This window comes from Carassius carassius, chromosome 28, assembly GCF_963082965.1.
Source record: "Carassius carassius chromosome 28, fCarCar2.1, whole genome shotgun sequence".
In the NCBI taxonomy this organism is placed as follows: domain Eukaryota; kingdom Metazoa; phylum Chordata; class Actinopteri; order Cypriniformes; family Cyprinidae; genus Carassius; species Carassius carassius.
Window position 1 is genome coordinate 10,155,510 of NC_081782.1, and position 23,055 is coordinate 10,178,564.

General features: G+C 37.0%; 1 protein-coding gene across 1 annotated transcript; it reads left to right on the plus strand.

Annotated features, from left to right (window-relative positions):
• Nucleotides 1-6,496: 6,496 nt before the first annotated feature.
• Nucleotides 6,497-20,356, plus strand: LOC132107903 (G-protein coupled receptor 4-like). The gene is made up of 2 exons (XM_059514244.1): nt 6,497-6,811; nt 18,396-20,356. The coding sequence occupies exon 2, from the start codon at nt 18,802-18,804 to the stop codon at nt 19,894-19,896; it is 1,095 nt and encodes a 364-aa protein (XP_059370227.1). The 5' UTR covers nt 6,497-6,811; nt 18,396-18,801; the 3' UTR covers nt 19,897-20,356.
• Nucleotides 20,357-23,055: the final 2,699 nt, after the last annotated feature.

A 23,055-nucleotide genomic window follows, 5' to 3' on the forward strand; every position in this document is an offset into this window, starting at 1 on the left:
TGAAATTGTAGAACATCTGCCCTTCCATTTCTTTCTTCCCCCTCTCTAAGCATACTGTAAGTGTCTTTGGAATTTAATGGGGAAAGTGTAAACAATATTCTTTACACCCCTCCACTCTTCTACGTTGTTACAGCTGAGCACAGCATGGAGGCAGAGAGAGCTCTGGCATCAGTTTACACCAGAAAATGCCTCTTGTCTTTTCATTTCAGATTTTATCTGATGATTAATAATTAATTGAGCATTGCAGCAATCTAATTCTCTGATGTCCACTGTGCAAAAAGCTGGCATGCCTGTATCTTGACATTCTTCACACACTTCAGAATCCTAGAATGGAAAAAAATATTCCTAACATTAATAGCAAACAACATTGAAAGAGGAAGTGCAAATCTTGGATAATTGGTTGCTCAGCAACGACACACTAGATATTGGCTTTTAAAACCTTCATGTGTGGGAGCGCTAATCTACAGCTCTCCAGCTCATGAATGGAGGGGAAATAATATCTGCTTCTTAGTGAAATGAAAAGCTTTTCCCTCTTCTTTTTAGACAAACACTTCTTGAGAAGAATTAGCCGGATGGAGCTGTGATGAGCAGCTTCGTCAAGTGTTTTCAGCCTGAGATTAAAGCCAATTGGAGCTCAAAATAGACTTGCTTTTAAGTCATAAAAAGTGGAGGCATTTGTCCAATAAATGTGTTGAGCCTAGTTTTATCCCCTTTGCTTTTTATATTAAAAGAAAGGTTTTATTACTATTAAGTGGCTCTCTAGAATGCTTGATTTTGATTGGCCAGTTGCACCACCCAGAGGTTTGATAATTCCCATGTTTCCCATCACTCATTGATATGCTGATTTACCCCAGAAGTTGGAGCTGGTAATGATCTTTTGTTTCACTTATCCAGTGTAAACAATATTGACATTTTTTTAGAGGAAGCTCTAAAATAATATACAGATAAAGATTATAAAATAGGCCTCATTTAAACTCAAATCAATGTTATCTACACATATTTATTTGAGTAGCCACCTAATACGTGGGATACAGTACAGTCAGTATGGCAAAAGAAACCCTGACAGCAGTATTCTGACACAGACACCTGTTTTGTTTTCCCATTTTAACAGCTGATTTGTGGCCTTGATTTGGGAGTATTCATAATAAAGGTTGCCATTCATGCACACAGGATGTAGTTTTGCATTGAAAAACATGAGACGGAGGCAGTTAACAATAGGTTAATAAAATAAAATAAATAAAAATTGTTACATTCCAGACAAATTAGATTTTTTGATGTTTCTACCTCTGTTTCAAGCTGGGCATCAGACTTTTAAACTGTGGCAGATCATCCCGACTTCAGCATGAAGCATAATTTAATGTAATTTCCAAGAAGGCGGCAACCAATGATTATTTTGTGGAACATAAAATTACATTTTATGTATATGCTGCATGTATTATATGCACATGCAAATACACAATATATTATAGGCCTACTATAATTATTTGTGTATTGATCAATGCCTAAGTTTCTGTTTTTCTTGTTCAGTGACTACTATATAGACAGTTTTAACATGCTAATATCTGGAATAATGTACCATTATAGATAGTGTTGAATAACCAGCGACAATATGCTGATTTTAGAACAGTCTGAGGATTGCTTAACTCTTTAATATTGCCAGTTGGAAGAACATGAAATGATCTTGCTGAGCCATAGGGCCATCTCTTGGCTGTGATTGATTGGCTTTTCATAAATCCTGTTCCATGGCCTCATGGGATAGTAAAGTGTCCATCTGATATGCGCATCAAAATCTCGCGAGAAATGGTAGAACAATTGCAGACTTTTTGCCTACTGTTTAATAAATACTGTAAATTCAGGCATGCTTCTCTATTCACATTTTTTTTTTGCCTACTATGAAGTAAGAAAGCAAGCCTTATCTCGGGCGTCGCACCATATCATGCGCAAAATGCGAGTGAATGGTCACAGATGTCCATCCAGTGCATGTTTGCATAGAAAAACAATCGAAAAGCATTGAAATGCAAATTTGCAGTCTGCGTAAAGCAATCCAATTCAATAATATGATAATGGACTCCATTAAATTTACACTATTTATTTATTTATAGAGCATTAACAGCAGTAATGGTGTCCATTAGAATTTTTATGACTATTGAGCCAAAAAATATTTTCCGTCTCAGCTTTGTGCCTCACTGTTCATACTGTTTACATTATTGATGCAGAACACAGCAGCATTTAGTCTTTGTTTGTCAACAGAGACTTAGGGTGAAGGAAGTAATTTTCTTTGAATTTTTCATATAACCTTTTATATCACAATTGCCTATTTGATACATCAAAAACATTTGGATTACTTTGCCACAATGTTATTTTGTGGTTAACAAAGTAGTTAACAAACATTTCAAAAATCTGTTGTCTGTTTGGCAGAAAATATGCTAAATATAATCGCTGTATAATATAGACATGTTCAGTTTCTAGAATATTGGTCTGTGCTATGGATTTTTTTAGACATCCAGACATTGTAGCCACCCAGACTCCATTGTGTGACCAGACATTCCAGCTTTAGTGCATCCTGAACCCACAGTTTTCAGTCTGCTCCTTGGAGACGAGGTGACAGAACAGAAAATAAGCAGCGCTGTCATCTGGGATTGCAAGTCAGCGTCAGGGAGGAAGGAAATTCATCCATGATGTCCATAAACACTGCAGAAAAGTGTCCTAATGCAAGTGTGGCTTCTGACCACTTCACAGATATTAATTCTTCTTCCCCACTGTGTATTCCCAACGCACAGGGAAACTGATTTATATGTGCTGTGAAAGATATGCTGACACTATTTCTCCCTGACTTTAAGATTGCATCAACTCATAGCTGAAAACGCAAATCCATCCTATGCTGTTTTTGACCACCATTCTATATGCACTTTTGCTCTCACGTTTTGCCTGCGTGAACACACCACAGATACTTTATGGATGTGACGCTAGCGGTTGATAAAAGTGTAATTGGATTTCTCCACGGCATGCCCTGGGACACAACATCAGTGCAGATTGATGTTACACTAGATTCAAGTCAGAAAAGTGAAATTATCACCGATATTACAGAAATATTGATGGACTGGGTAAAAACAATGCAATGGCTTACAACAGAGCACATGCTGATTCAATATTATGTACCAGACAAGAATGCATGTCATTCAGAATTAAATTGAGAATACATTTTCAAGTTCACTTTCATTTCTGAATTTAAACTGAGGATGCAGAATTGCAGTTTGCATTTGAGAGTGAAAAAAGTGTGACCATAAGTTTCCATTTGTTAGCATTAGTTCACTAACATGAACTAAAAAAAGAAAAACGCCTCTGAATCTGAATTATTTTCAACTTCTATTAATACATTATTCAAATCAGTTATTGTATCTGTTATTTTATGTTTAATGAACCTGCGCTAACATGAACTAACAATAAACAGTTATGTTTTTATTAACTACACTACAAAAACGTGCTTGGAAAAAACTTTCAATTTCCCAGAATGCATTCGCTTTGTTATTTTACTTCAATAGCAATTCAGTGAATTTGTCTTGTTGTTGTTCCTTCTGAGAACCAACCTTGCAGTAGACATTACTCATAGACATTCAGACCTGCCATAGAAGACACAAGTAAGGACCTTCAGTAAACTGAATGAAAAATGTACATTTAAATGCTATTTTCATAGATATGCTAAGTTGACGTTATAATGTAAAGTAAGAAGCAGTGTGCGGTGCATGTTTTGTGATCAAGATAGCCAAAGAGGAAGATATCTTCAGGCAATGCAGGGGAATTAACATATGGAACATTTCAGGGAACAGGCTTGCAATTGTTTTTTTTTGTGCACTTTGTCAAGGTTGGAGCACTAAGAGGCTGGGATTTGAAAGCTATCTCTGCCACAATAAATTTAATTCTGCAGGTTTTTTACCTGGTTATTTAGGAGATTATCTAGCTCCTTCTAATATGATAAGGTCATATTGAACAATACAAATATTTAGCAGGAAGGTCCACTGCACGTCCAGATGTTTTTGTGTTGAATCCAGGCCAGTGCAATGAATCCATCTCCTCTTTCAAGCTGTCAAATACTAATTCTGTTGCTCTTATCTCCTTGGAGATTTTACTGGCTTTGTTTATCAGGCTTGTTTGTGCAATGCATTTGACACACCATTTGTCACAGCTACAGGTTCGCTTGATGTAGCACTGATTCATTACAGGGTTATAGTGACCTTATGTGACCGTGGATTATAACGCACAGATGTAGAGATTGTCCACTTTGCAACGTTCACCACTTTCAAATGCTCCTTAATTATTAATAAGTGTACAAATATTATAACTCATCTTTAAATAATTTACAAATTGCTGTATAAATTTATAAATGGATGCAGCCCAAAAGGTTTATGATAAAACAAAACAGCTGTCAGGATTATTTCCAAAAAAGTGATTGGACAGGGAATTTTTAAAAGTGTTTCCAAGACTGACCTGGAACGCCCCGAGAGTGATGCATTCTTTGTTTGTTCATCAAACAATCAAACTGCTTTTATACTCAGGCACATGATGTTTTTTGAAGCCTGGCGCTACCTCTAATCATGTTTTCTAAAAGAGAGTGCAGTTGAGGGAGGCCTAGGCATGAGTTTTAATGGACTCTAATGGGTTTGTTAGACCTTGGGGGAAACCATTGTGATGTACAGTACATGGAGGTGATTCAATCCTGTTTGCAGGTAAGATCAGTTTTAAGTGGCTGTCTGCTATAATATAAGTAGTTGAAGACCATTGTCATCACTGCATTATCGGCAACAGCATGACTGTGTTACAAATTCCATATTAGTTAGTCAAGTAGCCTAGATAATACAGATGAAAACAACCAACGTTTTACTAGATTGTTGTGGTATTTATGGTTTTTAACTTTAAAATGTTCAGAACACAAGTATCTAATGTTTCTTACAGTATAGCTTTAAATATTGTTTTTTCCCTAAAGATGTTTTTGTTAGTGGAGAGGTCTCTTTTACTCTCTTCCCAGCATGCATTTGGGCATAAATACTTAATATGGTAGCACTGCTTGACCTTTTGGTGGTTTTATTTACAATGAAGTCTTGTGGGTTTAGAAATCACATTTAGAAATCTGCTGTCTTGCGATGTCTGGAATGAGTTTAATCCTGGGGTGCGTTGATTGTTACACTTATTGTTTCATATATTTATTTATTTATTCAATTCAATTCAAGTTTATTTGTATAGCACTTTTTACGATACAAATCATTACAAAGCAACTTTACAGAAAATTTCGTTTCTACAATATTTAGTAGTAGTTTATAAGTGGTGACTGTCAGATTGTGCGCATATGACAGGATTTTTCAGAAAAGTTAATACAAGACGTAGTCAGCCAGACGATGAACATTATTAACAGCAATTATTATTTGATGCAGTCACACTTGTAGCAATATTTGTTAGTTCTGTTTGTTGATTCAGAGTTAGCATCATCTGGGGTCTTCTGAGGGGGTCAGCATCATCTCTTCTTAAAACAGAGAAACAAATAGAGACATCATTAGCATAGCTGCTGTTCCAACAAAGTAAAATTAAGTAGCGTTTTTAATCTAGATTTAAATAGGGAGAGTGTGTCTGAACCTCGAACATTATCAGGAAGGCTATTCCAGAGTTTGGGAGCCAAATGTGAAAAAGCTCTACCTCCTTTAGTGGACTTTGCTATCCTAGGAACTACCAAAAGTCCAGCGTTTTGTGACCTTAGGGAGCGTGATGGATTGTAACGGTATGTATTTATGGTCTTGTTAGTGTTGACTGGATCTTGTCAGTATCGTAAGGTAAGCACTATGCTTACATGCAGTACAAAAAAACACGCTCGCTTCTGTCGCCTCGAGATAAAGACGCGTTGGCCTGGAAGTAACCATAGCAACAGCGCGCTGCTCAAATGCTTTACGTAAAGTATCCGTATCGAATAGTAGGCGCTACGTGACAAAATGTAATTATTTATCACTATAGTACATTTACGTTGTGCGTATATAACGGTTTTGGACACAGCTACTGTTTAAAAAGTACTGAGTTAACATCTGACATACTGTATGGCTAAATGTGACGAACTCACATTTCGGTAAAAAATTTCGGTAAAAATTCTGATTTCTCCTCCTTGAAACCAGTGTCCGGGTATTTCATATTGATAGTTTTAGTCACATTTTACATTATCATATTTTGTGAAGCTATTTCCTAAATACATTTTGGTGTTAAATTCGAATTTCTTCTCAAAAGAACCCAGTTCAGGTAGGTCTATTCATATGTATAGTTTTAGACACATTCTACATTATCATAATCGTATTTTGTGAAGCTATTTCCTAAATACATTTTGGTGTGGACTCTGTATATTAGTGACATCTTGGCAGTAACTGATTTGGAGCCATAAAACAAACGATAAAGGAAAAAATGTGAATGTTTTGAGACGAAGTTTCATCATATCCAGATGTCAGTCTTGGCAATCCTGTCTCGAGCTGCCAGCCAATATTTCAATGGGACGGTCAGTGCTGAACAACGCACGTCACATTTCTCCTCAACCTCCGTGAGCTGCTCACTTACAGTTTGCGCTTTACAACTTCGCAAGTGTCTCTCGGTTTGTCCGCTAGTGTAATGTGAACTGCAGACTATATGGCTGCTCTCTTGTAAATTCTGCTCGATGTTTGCCCGGAAACGAGAGTTTTGTTGGGTTTGTCGCTGCGTGTGCGGTTTGGAGATACAGAGATCATCACCTCTATAACTGGCAGTATGAATGTCACTATTACTAAATGACCTGCGGGCACACTATCATGTAAGTGTCAACAGTTTTCCTTCTGTTATCTAAGTCTTATGATAAATTCTGATGTTCTATAGTCCATTAAATCGCTTTTTCTCACATCTGTGATTTCATTACTTTTAAAACCAGTGTCACAATTGAACAATTTTGCAACACAATTGTACTTTTGCCTTATTGCCACGTCTTAATATGCTTTCGAGATCTAATATTATGTAATTTAGGCGTGTGATGTATAACAAGACATTAGGCTGAAAATGAATAGACATAAAAGTTATTGGGGTCATTCTGTGAGGTGCCTTTTTAAGATATGTAAGGGAAATAGCTATGAAGCTTGGTGACAGTTTTGATGGTATCATTGTTGACAGTATTACAGTTCATTTAGTCATTACATGCAATGTGAGGTTGTTACACTACATGGTGTTCAAAGTATTAGAAAGAGAACTTAAGGCTGCTATTTCTACAAATTTCCACTTTTGGTAAGCACATTTTGTACCATACAAAATTGTCATAATGGTGTTGGTTATTTAAGATTGTACCTCACTATTTTAATGAGCCATAATGTTAACCTTTTCAATTAGGCATAATTGTAAAGGACAACAGTCCCTCTGTTATAATAGCTTATGTATTAATGCATTTAGTTTGATGCTCGAGTGTTTTTCAACTGAATTCCTCTGTTGAACACATGTGGGTTATAGTGGGGACAACTTGATTTAACAAGCAATTTAACAAGGACCTTTGGCAGTGTTTACAGCATGTTACTTGCACTGTGTATAATACAATACATTTTCTCTCATATTTGTCATTTAAAAGAATCAGTCACTGCATATCCATTTTTGGCAGCGAATGACAAAAATATATGAAAACTGATATCACAGTAGTTGCATTTCATACTTCATTTTAGCTCAATAGCTGTTATATGTAACACAATATGAATCCAAATACAATGGCTCTACATGTAAACCTGCCACTTGAGATGTGTGTATCCTCCTCTCCTCCTTGCTGTTATTTGTGGCTGATAAGTCTCTTGCAGCATCTCCAGCATGTGGTTGATCTTTTAGAGGCAAAGGGCAGTGTGGCACGTGAAACGCTTTTCTGGAATGTTCCCTTGTGCCTTGGCCGATATGGCATCTCCCTCTTGGTTTAGTTAGTTACCAAGTCCAACATTTAATCATTCCTTTTGAGCAAACAGTAATTGCCCTCTTGGGGATGCGAGATAAGAACTAACATTAAAAGCATGACTAGAAGAGAAGAGTAATCTTCCTGTGAACCAATGAGGTGTCTGCTCCAGTGCCACCCGTCTGAGCTAATAAGGGTGTTTTGTGAGGGTAATGTCTGGTTTGAGCACCAGACTGTGTGAGAGAAGCTATAACCCAGTACCATGGTGGCCTCACAAGTGGCTGTTTTCAAACTTACTAATGAACTCATAGCATTTAAGTGTATAATTAAATATGTGGAGTAATTTGTAGTTTGAAACACCTACAGTAGGACCAGATTTTATTGTGCCAGCGGTTCACAGCAAAGGTTGAATTGAATGGCTACTGAAGCTATTTGGATAAGGCTTTTTGCAGTCAGTCTTTTTACCTTAAATGCAATTAAGTTTTATGGCAACAACCCAGGCCACTAGAGCAGTGAGTTCTGTTGAATGGTTTGATCTGGTCAGCAACCTGACACTGACTTCAGCAGAAACATCCCATATATCAAGCTATATCATATTACGCCATCACCAGACATATGCTTATCTTGCATATCCATCTCACACACTGGAGGCTCGAAGTGGATCATGACTTTGAATGGCTGGATCAGTAGAACCCTGTGTAAACATTCCCACCATGTCAGGTGTGTTATGTAAAAAGTAAAAACACCAGCAGTCCACCAGGTCTCCATTGAAGCACATTGATGTTTGTCTCTCTCCACTTTAGACGGTGTAACTCAACACGTTCTGTATTGGCTGATAATCTTCAGCCCCTTGTGGTCCTCTGGACAAAAGTAGAAGCTTTTAGTGAAGCTATTGGTGTTGTCACTTGTGGCAGTATTGACATACGAGAACAAAATACGGAGGTAAGGTCATCGCCAACAATTTAGATGGCTCAGAGTGAAGCGTTTTAAATCTTTCCTTAGGCTCTTACATCTACAGCTTTTAACAGGCTTTCATTGATAGCAGAAAAGAAAATGTTGAGGAATGCAGTAGGTTATTGAAGATATATCTAGAGATAAGCCTTTACAACTATATGTGTTGATCACAATTTTGAAACAAGCATGCGCTTTGCATGTGCTTTCTTCGTGTATTGTGGGCTCAGAAGTTGTTTGGACCATTTTTCCTTGAAATGTAAAGGTTGTGTTAATTATTGTCAAGTTAATGTTTATTATCAGCATTGCTTTCAACAAGGACTATTGAAGGACCTATTAAGCTTTATTATTAGACTTTTATTAGAAGATAAAAGATAACGTGTGTCATTACGTTTTGGTGTGACAAGCTTAAAAATTAATGTTCTTTATGGCATCCATGGAGGCTTCTGTTTCACAAAAGGTTCTTTATAGTTGAAGAAGTTTCTTCAGAAAATGTATATTCTTCACACTAATGATGTGGTCACATTAGCAACATTTTGTGGGGAAAAAAGGTTAATCTAGTATGGCTACAAAGTTTGAGCAGTTCTTCAGACATAGTAACTTTGAAACCAAAGATTTCAAAGCTTTCTGTTGTTCAACACTGCAAATTCAGGAACATGAAACCTTACACAAAATAACTCCTGCTTGTGTGGATTCCTATTAAAATGACTGGATGTCATCCACAAAACTTCACAGAGGAACATTACAAATGATTGTTTTAGGAAGTTCTTTGGAGAAACCAGAATGATTCTTATATGGATTCACTGCAAACCTCTGAACCTTACTTGTTTAGAGTGTAGAAAAGCATAAAGTACATGCACAGGCAATCACAAACATTTCTGGTTATGCACAAATGACCTTTTTGCTTGAGGACTTAATGACTGTAAACATTCTATCAGCTATAGACTTCATTTGAATACACATTTGTGGGAATGTTGTGAGTCCTTCTTTCTTTCATAAATGGTTTTCAACTCTTTACCCTGTTCTGACCCTGCTAAACTATTTGGCCACTTCAATGTCACATAAACTAATCCTTCTGTGCTTTGAAGTTTTCCTCAGCATGACACAGCATCTAGTTTGCCTTTAAACATTGCTCTGGTTTTTTGCTAAGCAGGTGCCAGCAATTTCCCCTTCTGTGCTACATTGCTGCCAAGTTACAGCCTGTCAACACAATCGCAGATGAAACAGAAGAATAGCAGAAGTGAACCAGATGAGATGTGGAGGTGTTTCTTCTGAGCTTTATCAAACAACAGCATGAAGCCAGCCGGGTGAGCTTGAAGTGAGATTAGTTTTAGACTCTCTCTCGCTCTGTCTCTCCCCGTTTCTGTCTTCAGAAAACATATCATCATACTGATACCTGTTCTAATTGCGATTTGGGGTAAAGGTGATTAGCATTTGCAACCGTGCCTAAAGCAGCCGGCCAGTTTAAGCCAAATTAAACCTCACCAATAAAACCCTTGACTGGGGACTTGAGTGGAAAATGTGGCACTTTTATTGAAGTCATTAATTCGCCTTGCAGGATGCCTGCCCTGGTCTCTGTAGAGACACATGGCCGCCTCTCCACTGGAGCATAAAACACAGTTAGGAAAGGATTAAATACCTGCCCTGAATCAATACCAAGGGAGACAGGCAGTTCTTACTCAGCTCACCTGCCATGGTCAGTCTGCTATGTGAAAGTGGTGTAGTGATATAATGGACCGTTCCTTGTAAAGCACATTGCTCCTCTCAGAAATTTTTATCTGAGAATAAATAAAAAGAGCACTGCTTTAACACATTTACTAGTGATTCAATTTGACAAATTAAGATTTTATGCCAGTTTAAATAATACGGATGAAAATGTGTACTGTGTGTACCTTACACAACGAGATATGTGGTTATAAATAAGTGAAGGCGTTCACCCACAGAAATAGATATTATATACAATATCCAGTCTTATCTTTTACATACACTGCTGTTCAAAAGTTTAGGTTCAGTAAATGTTTTTTTTAGCAAAGACGCATTCATCTAATCAAAAGTGACAGGAAAAAGTTTTAATAAATATTCAGGTAATTCAAATAAGTTTTATTCTTTCAAACTTTCTATTCATCAAAGAAACCTAAAAAATGCATGACAGTTTACATAAAAATAAAAAGCAGCTCAACTGTTTTCAGCATTGATAATTATAAGCATAAATTCAGCATATTCAATTATTTCTGAAGTATCATGTGACATTGAAGACTGGAACAATAGCATTCTTGTATATAGAAAAATTACTTTAAATTGTAATAATATTTCACAATCTCACTGTGTTTTTAATCAAATAAATGCAGCCTTGGTGGGCATAACATACTTCTTTCAAAAACATTAAAATCTTATTTTGTGTACAACAGAAACTTGGAAAGGTCATAAAACTATGCATGACATGACATACTGTAAACCACTTTTATGGTGTCCTTTTTGGAGCTTGACATTTTCTGGTCAATGCCTGCTTTCCTCTTTTGTTTCATTGTTGTAGGCAAACCATTCCTTTAATAGCGGTTACAGTCACACGCTTACAATGGATATATAGTGAGCTAACATTCCAGATAGTTTAAAAGTTGAAGTGGGGCTACTTTTCTAGGTGCATGAGCTCTGAGTTTAAAAATGTAAGTAGATGAGTTTGATTTGTCTTTCTAGTTGTGCATCTGTAAACAATAAACACTATTGTGAATTCAAAACATTTTCAATCTGTCTAATGCAGAATGGCATCATCAGCAGGCACCGACATGGTGTGGTGAATGATCTGCTTATGCCCTCAGGTAGACAGCATGGGTTTGTTTCCTGCTTAGCTACCTTCTTATTCATCATGCTGAGCAGTTTGGAGCCCAATTGAATTAGTTCCCTTTCAGTTGCCCAGTGTTCTCATGTTAAAAGCCTCTGCTGTTTGAACAGCCAGATGCGTCCTGGCAGTAAAAAAAGTTTAGTTAGGCTTCTTGCACCACTACCACCATACTGAAGTCAACATGTCACACTTAAAGGAGCCAGGATTCAAACAGCATAATATTCATCATTGGTGATGACACATTCATCAGCTCTTTTGTACTGTTGGCTAATGCAGACCGCAAGACCAGAATGCTGTAAGTCTGTAATTACATTTATCTTTGAATAATTGTGTTTTTTTCCACTAAACATCACACGGGAAAGACTGCTGGAGGAAGAATATTTCTTGATAACATCAAGAATAAATTCATGTGCTCTATTCTGTATTCATTGTTAAATATAATTTTGATACGTTGATCTGTTTTGCAATAGCTGATTCTGTTTATGTGTGTGTGTTATTAAATTATAAAGTGGACTGGCAGACAAGCACAAACAGTCCCTGTGTCTTTTGTTATTTGTGTCAAAACATGTACAACAGTTATGTGTTTTATTTAGTTTCAAACTTGGTATCTTAGGAAATACATAACAGGTGCCAGACCAGATCTGCATGGTGTTACATAATTTCAGAATGGAAAGCTTTATTTCGAAAGCTTGAATGAGAAAAGATTACATGACAGAAAACCTGCTGACATCTTATAATGTATCATAAAAATGACATCTTTCATCAGCATTTTAGATTATAATAGAAATTAATCTATAAGGGAAAGCTCTGTAAATTCTAACAAATCATATACAAAGACAGTGAGTGTACAGTAGATACAGTATTCAGATAACATCAGAGTAACTAAATGGTTAACTAGTTCTTAGAAGTTACATTGTTGCTTTTCCTTTGAAATGTATCACTGTTAAAAAGGCTGAAGAAATTGGATGGATGTACCATCAGGGAAAGGTGTCAAATCTCACCAGTAAACAATCTAGAAAAAGCAGTTAACCACAGGACTTGACCTACCCTTTGCAATATTCTCCAGGGCAAGGCATGAACCTGATATGAGAGCAGAGACTGCAGTAACCACAGAACAGGACAAATGTGCTTCTTTCTCAGAATTTTCCACATATTTATCATATATTTGATCAAAATGGGGGACACCAAAACAGTATCTAGAACCTTGTAAATACACTGCTGTATGTCAGCAAATGAGATGCACACATAATGGAGAAATTGTCACTTATTATACTCAAAATTCACACAAAAAAAGTTGAAAACAGAAACTGTTATTTTTCTATTGAAAATGCAATTATAATTGTTTTCGCCAGCATTTCTTGATTTGCAGTTACTGTTTTTTGCATATATGTTTTTTCCCTCATATAATTATTATGGTAAAACAACCTTTTAAGGCCCATTCACACCAAGCATGATAACTATACAAATAACGACATACAGTTCTAAAAATCGTTCTCGGTATTATAGAATAGCAGAGTTCACACCACAGCTATAGCGATAAAGTCACAGAGAAACGATATCATTCGAATGATTTTCAGAACGATTTTTTTCCAGCTGATGAATGAAACAAACATTGGCAGCCAATCAGAATCCATCCTGAGCTCGAGAATTTAAAGCGGCAGACGCACATACGCTTAGAATAAACAGACGATATCGTTTGGTGGTGTGGTGGACGCTAATATCTTTATAGTTATCTTTATAGTTATCATTCTTGGTGTGAACGGGGTTTCGTGTGTAACTTTTGTGTGTGACAACTGGAGAGGACTTCTGAGATTTAATAGGATGACTTTTTGTGGAAAGAAATGGTTTCTAAGAGCTGCTCTTGACGGAGCGCTTGCTGCTGGGCGATTTCAGGAACAATTTTGAATCACTCAGGCTGCTGCAGGACTCTCACTTTTCTATAAAGAGTAGGCTACAGGTTATTTTCAGGCATTTCTTTGTGTCACAGCTGTAAACACCTTATCAAGAATCATTGAAAATGATGAATATATATATATTTAGATTTGCGTCATTGTGTGTCTTTAAACGTGTCTGCATCTGTTGTCACCTTTGATATGGGCTTCATATAGTAAGGTTTTATCTAGTTTTAGATCTAGCTGTCCTTTTGTCCTTCCCGTGGATATTTTAATAAACCTTGTTTGACCCCGGTGTCTGTTGCACGTCCAGGAGTTTTGCCAGGCCTGGCTGTTGTATCCTTGATCTGATCTCCCACTAATGAGTGAATAAATGAATAATCAGATGTTTCTATTTTAGATTCAGCCTTTTTTCTTACTCTGTCTTTTTCCTTCTCTCTCTTCACATCTCTCTCCAGCTCTTTCATTAAGAAATAGTGGAAAGACTCGTCTCTCTGCACCTCCTGATTGGAAATCTGCCGGCTCGTCTTTTCAAATACTAACTGTATTTGTTATTGTGAGGCTGCTATGATAACATCGGGATCCTTCCCATCAGACCAGAAAGGAGGGAGGTTCAAGGCAGAGCGGGTCTTGTTAAGGCCATCATGTTTACACTCATTATTACACATGACCCCACTGAACCACAGGGAAACTGTCACAAAACATAAAGCTGATAACAGCTCGGATAAAATCCACCTGGCAGGATCAGGGCCTAAATAATCACTCTTAGCTAAAAAAAAAAAAAAAAAGCAAGACATTACCTCATTGTGTATGCAACAGTTTGTTTTAAAACATATTTCCACATTCGCATTGTTGTACGCATGCATGAAACCGCAATTACAGAAACCTTCAGTTCGTTCTTCAAACTGGACAATAACAACATTTGTCATTTCATTACAGAGCAAATCCCATGGGAGATCAGGTCATTCAGGGGTCAAGTGTCCAGCCTTCCATTTCCTATTCTTTTTCCCTGCACATACCGTGTCTGTCACACAAGAAAGTGTGTTTCACACAACAAATCGATTGATTTGATTAAGATAATTACTGTATTCAGACGCACTTGAAATTGAACATAATTAAACGGGGATCCTCGGAACGTGATAACATTTCGCAGGAGTTGATTATCATTTATTTGGATGTACACAGTAAAACCACGTTGTCCTGTCTGGCCTCTATGATAGATTTTTTAAAATAGCAATTGTTATTGAATGCCCACCACTAAATGCTGTACCCTAAGGCAGTTTGTCCTAATAGATCAAAACATGTTTTCATTAAATAAGTTCTGTATGTTCTGTATTTTTGACATTATTGCTAAATCTTAAGCTTTTTGGTACTTTGAGCTAATATTAGGACTATATTCTAGTCTTGAAATCAGTGAGTGTTCATTACTTAAAAGCACCACACATCTCTCTGTGTCTGTTTTTCAGTCTGTTTGTAACTTTTGTGTTTCGTAGAAAAAAGAAAATACAGAGGTTTTCAGAACAACATGCGGTTAGTAAATGATGACAGAATTTCCATATTTCGTGAAATAATATGATTATTTCATAAGTCTGTAGTCACTTATGCTGACAGTTGGCAAAAATAGCAGACATTTTTTTACCAGCATTAGAGAAATATATCCCATGTTAAACACATGTCCTTTAAGTCTAAGTTTGTTAAACTTAAACCACCGTTACAGCCATAAACACAATTAACTAATAAGTAACCGTAGGAGAGCCAAGAATTTGAGATCTTTGAAAACTGAGTACCAGAAATGACCCATAAACTGTGTGTGAGCTTTAGCTGCAAGCCATGGCCATTGTGTTATGACAGGAGCTTATTTACTCTGGTGGTCTGTCAAACATGCAACAGGTTTCAGGTTAATGTGCTATTAGAATGCTTCCATTTCGTTGATGAAGAATGCAGAGTTTCACAACTGATTTTTTGCCACCACAAATCTAAGAGCAAAAAAAAATGCACTTTAGTACCGGTTGTCATTACTGATAAGGTGTAGGCTAATTTTAACACCTCAAATTGGCCATTACACATTGACAAACTAAAATGGAATGCTGTAATCAACACTTTTTTCTGGTAACTTAATTGTGGCAACAGTAATTGTAATCTTGATATTCAGTTATTTTTGCAGCATTAAGTTTTTAAGTTTTTTTTCAGTTCTGTTGAGCAGTCCTCTTCTGAGATATGTGTTCTTGATGACTTCATGACACAGCTATATTTCTAGTCTCATTAGGGACTATAGAGAATAATTTCTTTGTACTCCAAAGTGTCATTGTTTGAGATGCGTGCGATGGTACCAATGTTGCAACACAGGTGTCCCTGATTATTCATTGCCTCATTTTCAGTGTTCTGGGAAATAGGGTCTGACGTCTGAGTGCTTTGTTCATCATTTCCACCTGTCTATAGAGGTAAAATGAGAGTAACACTAACAGGTCTTTATTATGTGCTTTATGTTACCACACTGATCATGGACAAATGCCAGCTATATTTGTTTACACTGCACTAAAAGATCTTCTCCTTTTGTTTAATGCAAACTTTGATATGATCAAAAGTTGTAAATGCACACAAACTCCATATTTTAATCTGAGATATCTTACATCGTCACTGCCAGTTATTTCTCTGCATACTTGTCACCCAACCCGAATGAAAATGAAGTCGGGTTGACAACTTTCCAGTGGTTTACATTCCATCATCTTTAAGACTTTTTTTTACCCTGTGGTGCTTTGCGCTTTTCTCTATTAAAGGATACATTGTTATCTGCCACTATGAGATATTGATATTGGAGCAGAATGACAGATTGGATTAGGCCAGTGATTTTTAGGCCTCTGTTGGTATATCGGTCACCGTTACTGGCCCCAGGCAGGGCAGTGGACCTTTGCTGTTATCTCATGTTTCCTGATTGAAAAGCATCAAGCTCACAAGCAATATGTTAAGACTGTGACACACTAGGGAAGTTCTTTGTCATTCCAATAACTGATCTATTTGGTTCAGTCTTAGACCGTTTATAGTGATCAAAATAGAGTGCAGGTCATTTTGTATTTATCAAGTTTCCTCAGTGAAAAATTGGTTATTGTTTTAGTTTTGTCTTGTAACCAGGGCCGTCCTTAGCTGATGCATGGCCTGGTGCGAGGTCGGGGGGATGTTTCCCCTCGGTGCGTTCGTCGGAGAGCCCACTGACCCTGCTTGTATCTTTTGTAAAACAGTATTCCATTTTGACTTTGGCATTGCAACACTGACAAATATGTTGTAATCTTATCATGACAGCAGTATGAATCTATATACAAAGTCCTTTTAAGGCAAACCAGTTCAAATAGTAGTTTTTGTAACATCCCAAGGAAGCTATTTTCAGTCAAGAAAATTATATACCTGAATAGGGAAACAGCAAAATCTATGTAAATGTTTGTCAAAATTGTTTAATTAATGACTGGAATAAAACCTCATTCTGCTAGGTATCTTTAAAATTGAGCAGTGATACCCTCTTAAAGTGATAGTTCACCTAAAGATTAAAATTCTGTCATCATGCACACCCACGTGTTGTTTCAAACTTGTATGACTTTCTTTCCTCTGCATAACACAAAAGATATTTTGAAGAATGTTTGGAGTGACATAAGGGTGAATAAATTATGTAGACGATATTCAACTCAATCGTGTGGTGCAAGCCATTCAGTTAAGTGCTTGTTGTTTTTACTCACGCAAGTGACATGAATATCATCCAGCAAGTAATATTGAGCAAGTAAATCGAAGAGAATATGCTCTTCGCTTCTGGTGTGCATATGAGTTAAAGTTGTCATCAAGGCCCAGCCCTGCTAAAAAAAATAAAATAAAAAATAAAAATAAAAACCTGAAACCCAGCCTAAGCTGGTTGGCTGGTCTTAGCTGGTTTGCACATGCACTGCCACCAGTTGGTTTTGCACACTAGCATATCCCATTTATCTCTTCGGCACTGTCACAGTTTCTCCATGAATCTATAAACAATCTGAAGCAAACAGCAAGCTTGGTGTCACTCCAGACACTGTGGATGTGCCACATCACTATGGTTAAATAACAACATCATTTACAAAAAGGCTGCTTGTTTTCCTTAATGAGTGCACAAACTGCACATATGACAAATGATGTATGTAAAAGTGAAAATAATTTACATTATTATTGCTTTGTTTAATGAAAAAATATTTTCAATAATAAAAAAATAACTTACCATAAAATTATACAGTTCAAATGAGTTGTAAATTGTTAAATTATTAAATAAATATAAATTAAATTAATAAAATAATACTTTTTTTATGTGTGTTAGTCGTTCCTTACTGTGTAAGGAATACCGTATGAATCTGAAAGGAGCATGTAGGTCACCTGTCAAGTCATAATGTTTTGCTCTGTTTATTTTAAATCATATTTTCTCATTCTAGAAGGTACATATAATAAATCTTAGGAGAAAAAATACCTCCTTCATATCAAGATCTGCACAAACGTCTGTTCAGAATGAAACTTCCTCCTAGAGATTCTGTACCAGCAGATACAAACCATGGAGAACAAGATGGAGCTTTGTAGTGAATGTTAATTCAGTTGAACTCCAAACAAACAGATGCTAATGCGAGGACGACCAAGGTTAGGGGTGGGAATAGGAAAACATAATGTGTCACAGTGCTAATCTAATCTAACAAATACACAGCACTGCTCTGAAAAGCACATTTCTCAACAATAATAAAAATTGCAGTCATCGTAAATAATGAATCATGTGACTCACATAATTGTTCTTTTTCCTATTTTGCAGATGGATGTTGTTGGACACACCAAAGACGATTAGTCATTGGGCAAATTTCAGAGATGGAAGTGACTGTTTCATACTGCTAAAAAAAACTTGACCCACCTGAAACCACTCAACGGTGATCGTTTTATGAGGATTAATGGCATGTTCTCTTGTGGGCACGTCTTTGACCTTTGAGCTCTCCTAGAGGTTAAAACACTAGCCATGAAATGTGGTAGAGACGTGTGACACATCAGGCCCACAATGCTATACGGTAGTGGGCAACAGTGTTACAGTCACAATACAATACATGAAAGCTAAAAGGAAATCTTGTGACTTTCCAGTCTTAGTTTTAAACATGGCTTGAGTTGGGACTGTAGAAGCCTCAGGCAATTTCGATGATTATAGAAGTCTCTGAGGAAGCGAAGAGACCATGTGCAACATCTCAACATCGTGCAATGTTGACTCGAACATAGACCAGTTCTTCCAGCCAGTGCTGTATATTATCGTCATCGTCCTTGGGTTCCCCACAAACTGCATGGCCCTGTGGGCCGCGTACATGCAGGTCAGACAGAAAAATGAGTTGGGGATCTACTTGATGAACCTCTCAGTGGCTGACCTCTTGTATATAGCCACTTTGCCGCTTTGGATCGACTATTTCATCCACCATGACAACTGGATCCACGGTCAAGTGTCCTGCAAGCTGTTCGGTTTCATCTTCTACACCAACATCTACGTCAGCATCGCCTTCCTCTGCTGCATATCTGTGGATCGTTACTTGGCAGTGGCTTATCCCCTGAAATTCGCTAAAGTCCGCAGGGTCAAAACAGCCTTGCTGGTCAGCGTTGTTGTATGGGTAACAGAAATAGTGGCCAACTCTGCACCTCTCTTCCACGATGAGCTTTTCAAGGACCGCTTTAACCACACCTTCTGTTTTGAAAAGTATCCCATGCAGGATTGGGTGGCCGGGATGAACCTTTACCGCACTTTTCTCGGTTTCTTGGCACCTTGGGGAGTGATGTTGGCTGCGTACAGAGGCATCCTGAGAGCCGTGCGCAGCAACATCTCCACTGAGCGCCAAGAGAAGGCCAAAATCAAGAGGCTGGCCCTCAGTTTGATCCTCATCGTCCTCCTCTGCTTCGCTCCCTATCACGTCCTCCTGTTGTGGCGTAGCGTGCTCTTCCTTAGCAACCCCTGTGATTGCGGTGCTGAAGAGAACTTATTTGGTGCTTATCATGTGACTCTAGCACTCACCAGCCTCAACTGCGTGGCGGACCCCATCCTCTACTGCTTTGTCAACGAAGGGGCCCGTAATGACGTGGGCCGGGCCCTGGCCACTCTCTTCGGTCTCTTCCAACGGGGCCAAAGCCCAGAAACACTCATGGGAGCGTCCATCACCGTTGAGACACCTTTGGCTATGAAGAAGCCGGATTTCTACAGTGAGGTCAAAACTAATTGTTATAAAACTGACATTGAAGTGCTCAAAGACGAGTGCCTTCAAATGACCATTCTCAGTGTTAAAAAGTGAAGTTAAATGTCAATGTGACATACAGCGGCCCCATCAAGTGTATGGAATCGAAATGCATGTGCGAGTGTACTGTACGTACTATGTTGATTACATTTTATATTACGTTTATTTCTAGTAGATGTGTGAAGTTCTTCTCACTTAACATTTAACAACCAAAAATACTTTTTTGTCTTAATTTTGAACAATATTCTCTTTTTTCTTTTCTTTGTTTTTTTTTTTTGCTTGAAATCTGTACTTGTGTTATCTGCCTAAAACATTGCCACTTGGTTTGATTTCGTTACATAATGCATAAACATTCAGCGTTTAAGTGCAGCTTAAAGAGATAGATCACGTACAAATTTTGTCATCATTTACTCATGTCATTCTGAACATTTCTTAACAGAGCACAAAAGAAGATAATTTTATAATGTCACTGTTTTGTTTTATTTCTGTCCATAAAATGAAGGCCAAAATGGTCAAATACATTTTTGTCCATAAAATGAAGGCCAAAATGGTCAAAGAAATTAAACTGCAAATGACCAAAAATGTCCCTAATGCAGCATAAGGGTTAATGAGATCAAACAGTGTTATTTTGGACCCCACTGATTTAAACACTAAAACAAAATTTCATGGACTAAATTTAAACAATTTATACATTCTGTACTATCTTCTTTTGTGCTCCGTTAAAGAAACACACACATACAGGTTTGGACAGCATAACTTTTGATTAAATAATGAAAATTTTGAGTGAATCACTGTAAATGTATTTACTTTGTGGGGCCGCTGTATAAGGTGCACTTTCTGACGCTAACTATACCAACACCTATGTACCTCAAGTTCTACCCAGAAAAACTGTCTATGATAAAATCTTTTAACTTGGAAAAGAGGATTAATCAATGTCAACAAAATGCTGATGTCAAAAATCCCTCTCCTTTTGAATGTTTTATATGTACATGCCTGCCATTTGTGTCTGTTTAGATTTTGTGGGGAGCATACTCTACTATCCCTATTTTGAAATCATTGCTCTCTTTAAGCAAGCCTGAATATTTATTTCCCCACTGATGTCACAGTCAACACAAATACCATATGGGCTGTGTCATGTCTTAATGTGCATCTTAATACGCTGTATAAAGTCTTAACAAGACTCTTTAACAAGAGGAGTGTGTTTCTCTCCGCTGTCTCTTGTTTGGAGTACTTTCTGTTCAGTGGCCCACAGATACCCAAAATGGAAACTGTTTTCCAAACAATGGGCTTTGCTGTTGTTTACATTTTTTTTCTTGATTAGTTCTCCAGGTGCCCTATTTCAGCCTACCAAACTTTAAGTCCTGAATGTCAGCAGTGACAAAGTGCAATGTAATGGATTTGCTGTTATGCCAAAATAAAATACATGATGTCGGTCGTTCTTCTGTTGTGTGGTTCTCAGCTCTTTTCTTTAGATAGTTCTGATAAATACTTTATTTGGCAACAGATGTTGTGAAAGGAAGTGATGAAGTGAAATGTAGATGAAAAAGTAAATGTTTTATGTGACATCATTTGTGATCAAGGGCAATGCCTTGACTTTATAATCTGAAGTACACGAGTTTACACATGTATGCAGCATTATGGAAAAATCACATTTGTATCAACATGACTGTTCACGTGAAGTTGTGCTATCACAGATGAGTCATTTTGACTCCAAACAGCCACTGTAAAGAACCAAGCTGCTTGTGTAGTGTGTCAGATTATTAATAGAGCAGAACACTGAGCTGCCAGTAAAATGCTCAGAGGAGACTTCTTACATATTCTGTAAACACAAGACTTTATCTCCAAAATATTTATGTATGGTAAGTTTGCTAAATCCTGCATGTTATTGTACACAAAAAATATTTCTGTACTATTAATATAGTACTGTTTTTCTGTCTTTAGTGTTAAAAATGACAATTGAAGTTGTTGTTATTTACCTTGAATTATCAGTTTTGAACTCATTCTGATGGAACTTCTAATACGGTGAATGGATTCTGTTTATTTCCAGCGCTCTCACCAAACATCTGTTCTGGGAGTAAGTTTGGTACGAAATTCTGTGAAAAAAGCAGATTGCATTATGACCGCAACAAATGAACATGTATTTTGCCAAGTAAGACATGTTCCTGGATCAACATCTTTTGATGATCCTGGATCAACACTATTGTCCAAAAATAGAGACTTAACTCAATCCCTACCCCTAAACCTTACCCTACCCATAATTTATTCCTAAAATCAGTGGGGAATGATAGCTGATTAACAAGGGTGTAGAAGCACCTAACTCTGGTTGTAAGCCTAAAACAGATATTTCCTGAAAAGTTATATTTCAGTTCTTATTGGTTGATTGGAATGTTGTTCCAGGATTAACATGGATGTTGATCCAGGAACATGTACTTGCTGAAATCACACTTACCCACCGGACAACTATCCAGGACAGTGAAAAATTTTAAAATTTCCCTTACTTAACTGTTGGGGGCTACATAGTCACAGAAGAAGAAAAAAATAACCATGAAATTAGTTTTAAATCATTTTGTTGGTATACTGACTTCTAATAAGGACCGTTTTGGGAGTAGCCTATATAAGTTTGGTTGGCGGGTTTTGGTGAGCAAAATTACTTTACTACACGTGTACAGCTATCTACTTTAATTACGACAATCATATATTTAAAATTGTGAATTCCACTTACTTAACCGTAGAGGGCTCCAAAGTTGCAAAAAATATATAAAACTATATATAGTTGCTTTAAAGTTGCTTTAAAAACTGACATGGAATAGAAGTTGTTAAATAAAGTGATTCTTTTTGTTTTCTTCACACACAAAAACTATTCTCGTACCTTTATAAAATTACGGTTGAACCACTGTTGTCACATGGACTATTTTATAGATGTCCGTACTACTTTTCTGGGCCTTTAACGTGGTTAAGTAGTTGCATTGTTGTTCAAGCAGGATCAGAAAGCTCTGAGATTTAATCAAAATTACCTTAATTTGTGTCAGAAGACGAACGAAGGTCTTATGAGTTTGGAATGACATGAGGGTGAGTAAGTAATGACAGGATTTAAATTTTTAGGTGAACTATCCCTTTAAGACATTACTCCTAATTATCTCATAATCATTATCTAATTATATTTTTTTGAATGTTAATCCTGTTAAAACCTATATATATATATATATATATATATAT

What these genes read in the sequence shown, in the direction of transcription:
- LOC132107903 (XM_059514244.1), top strand. Translation starts at nt 18,802, where the DNA reads ATGTGCAACATCTCAACATCGTGCAATGTTGACTCGAACATAGACCAG.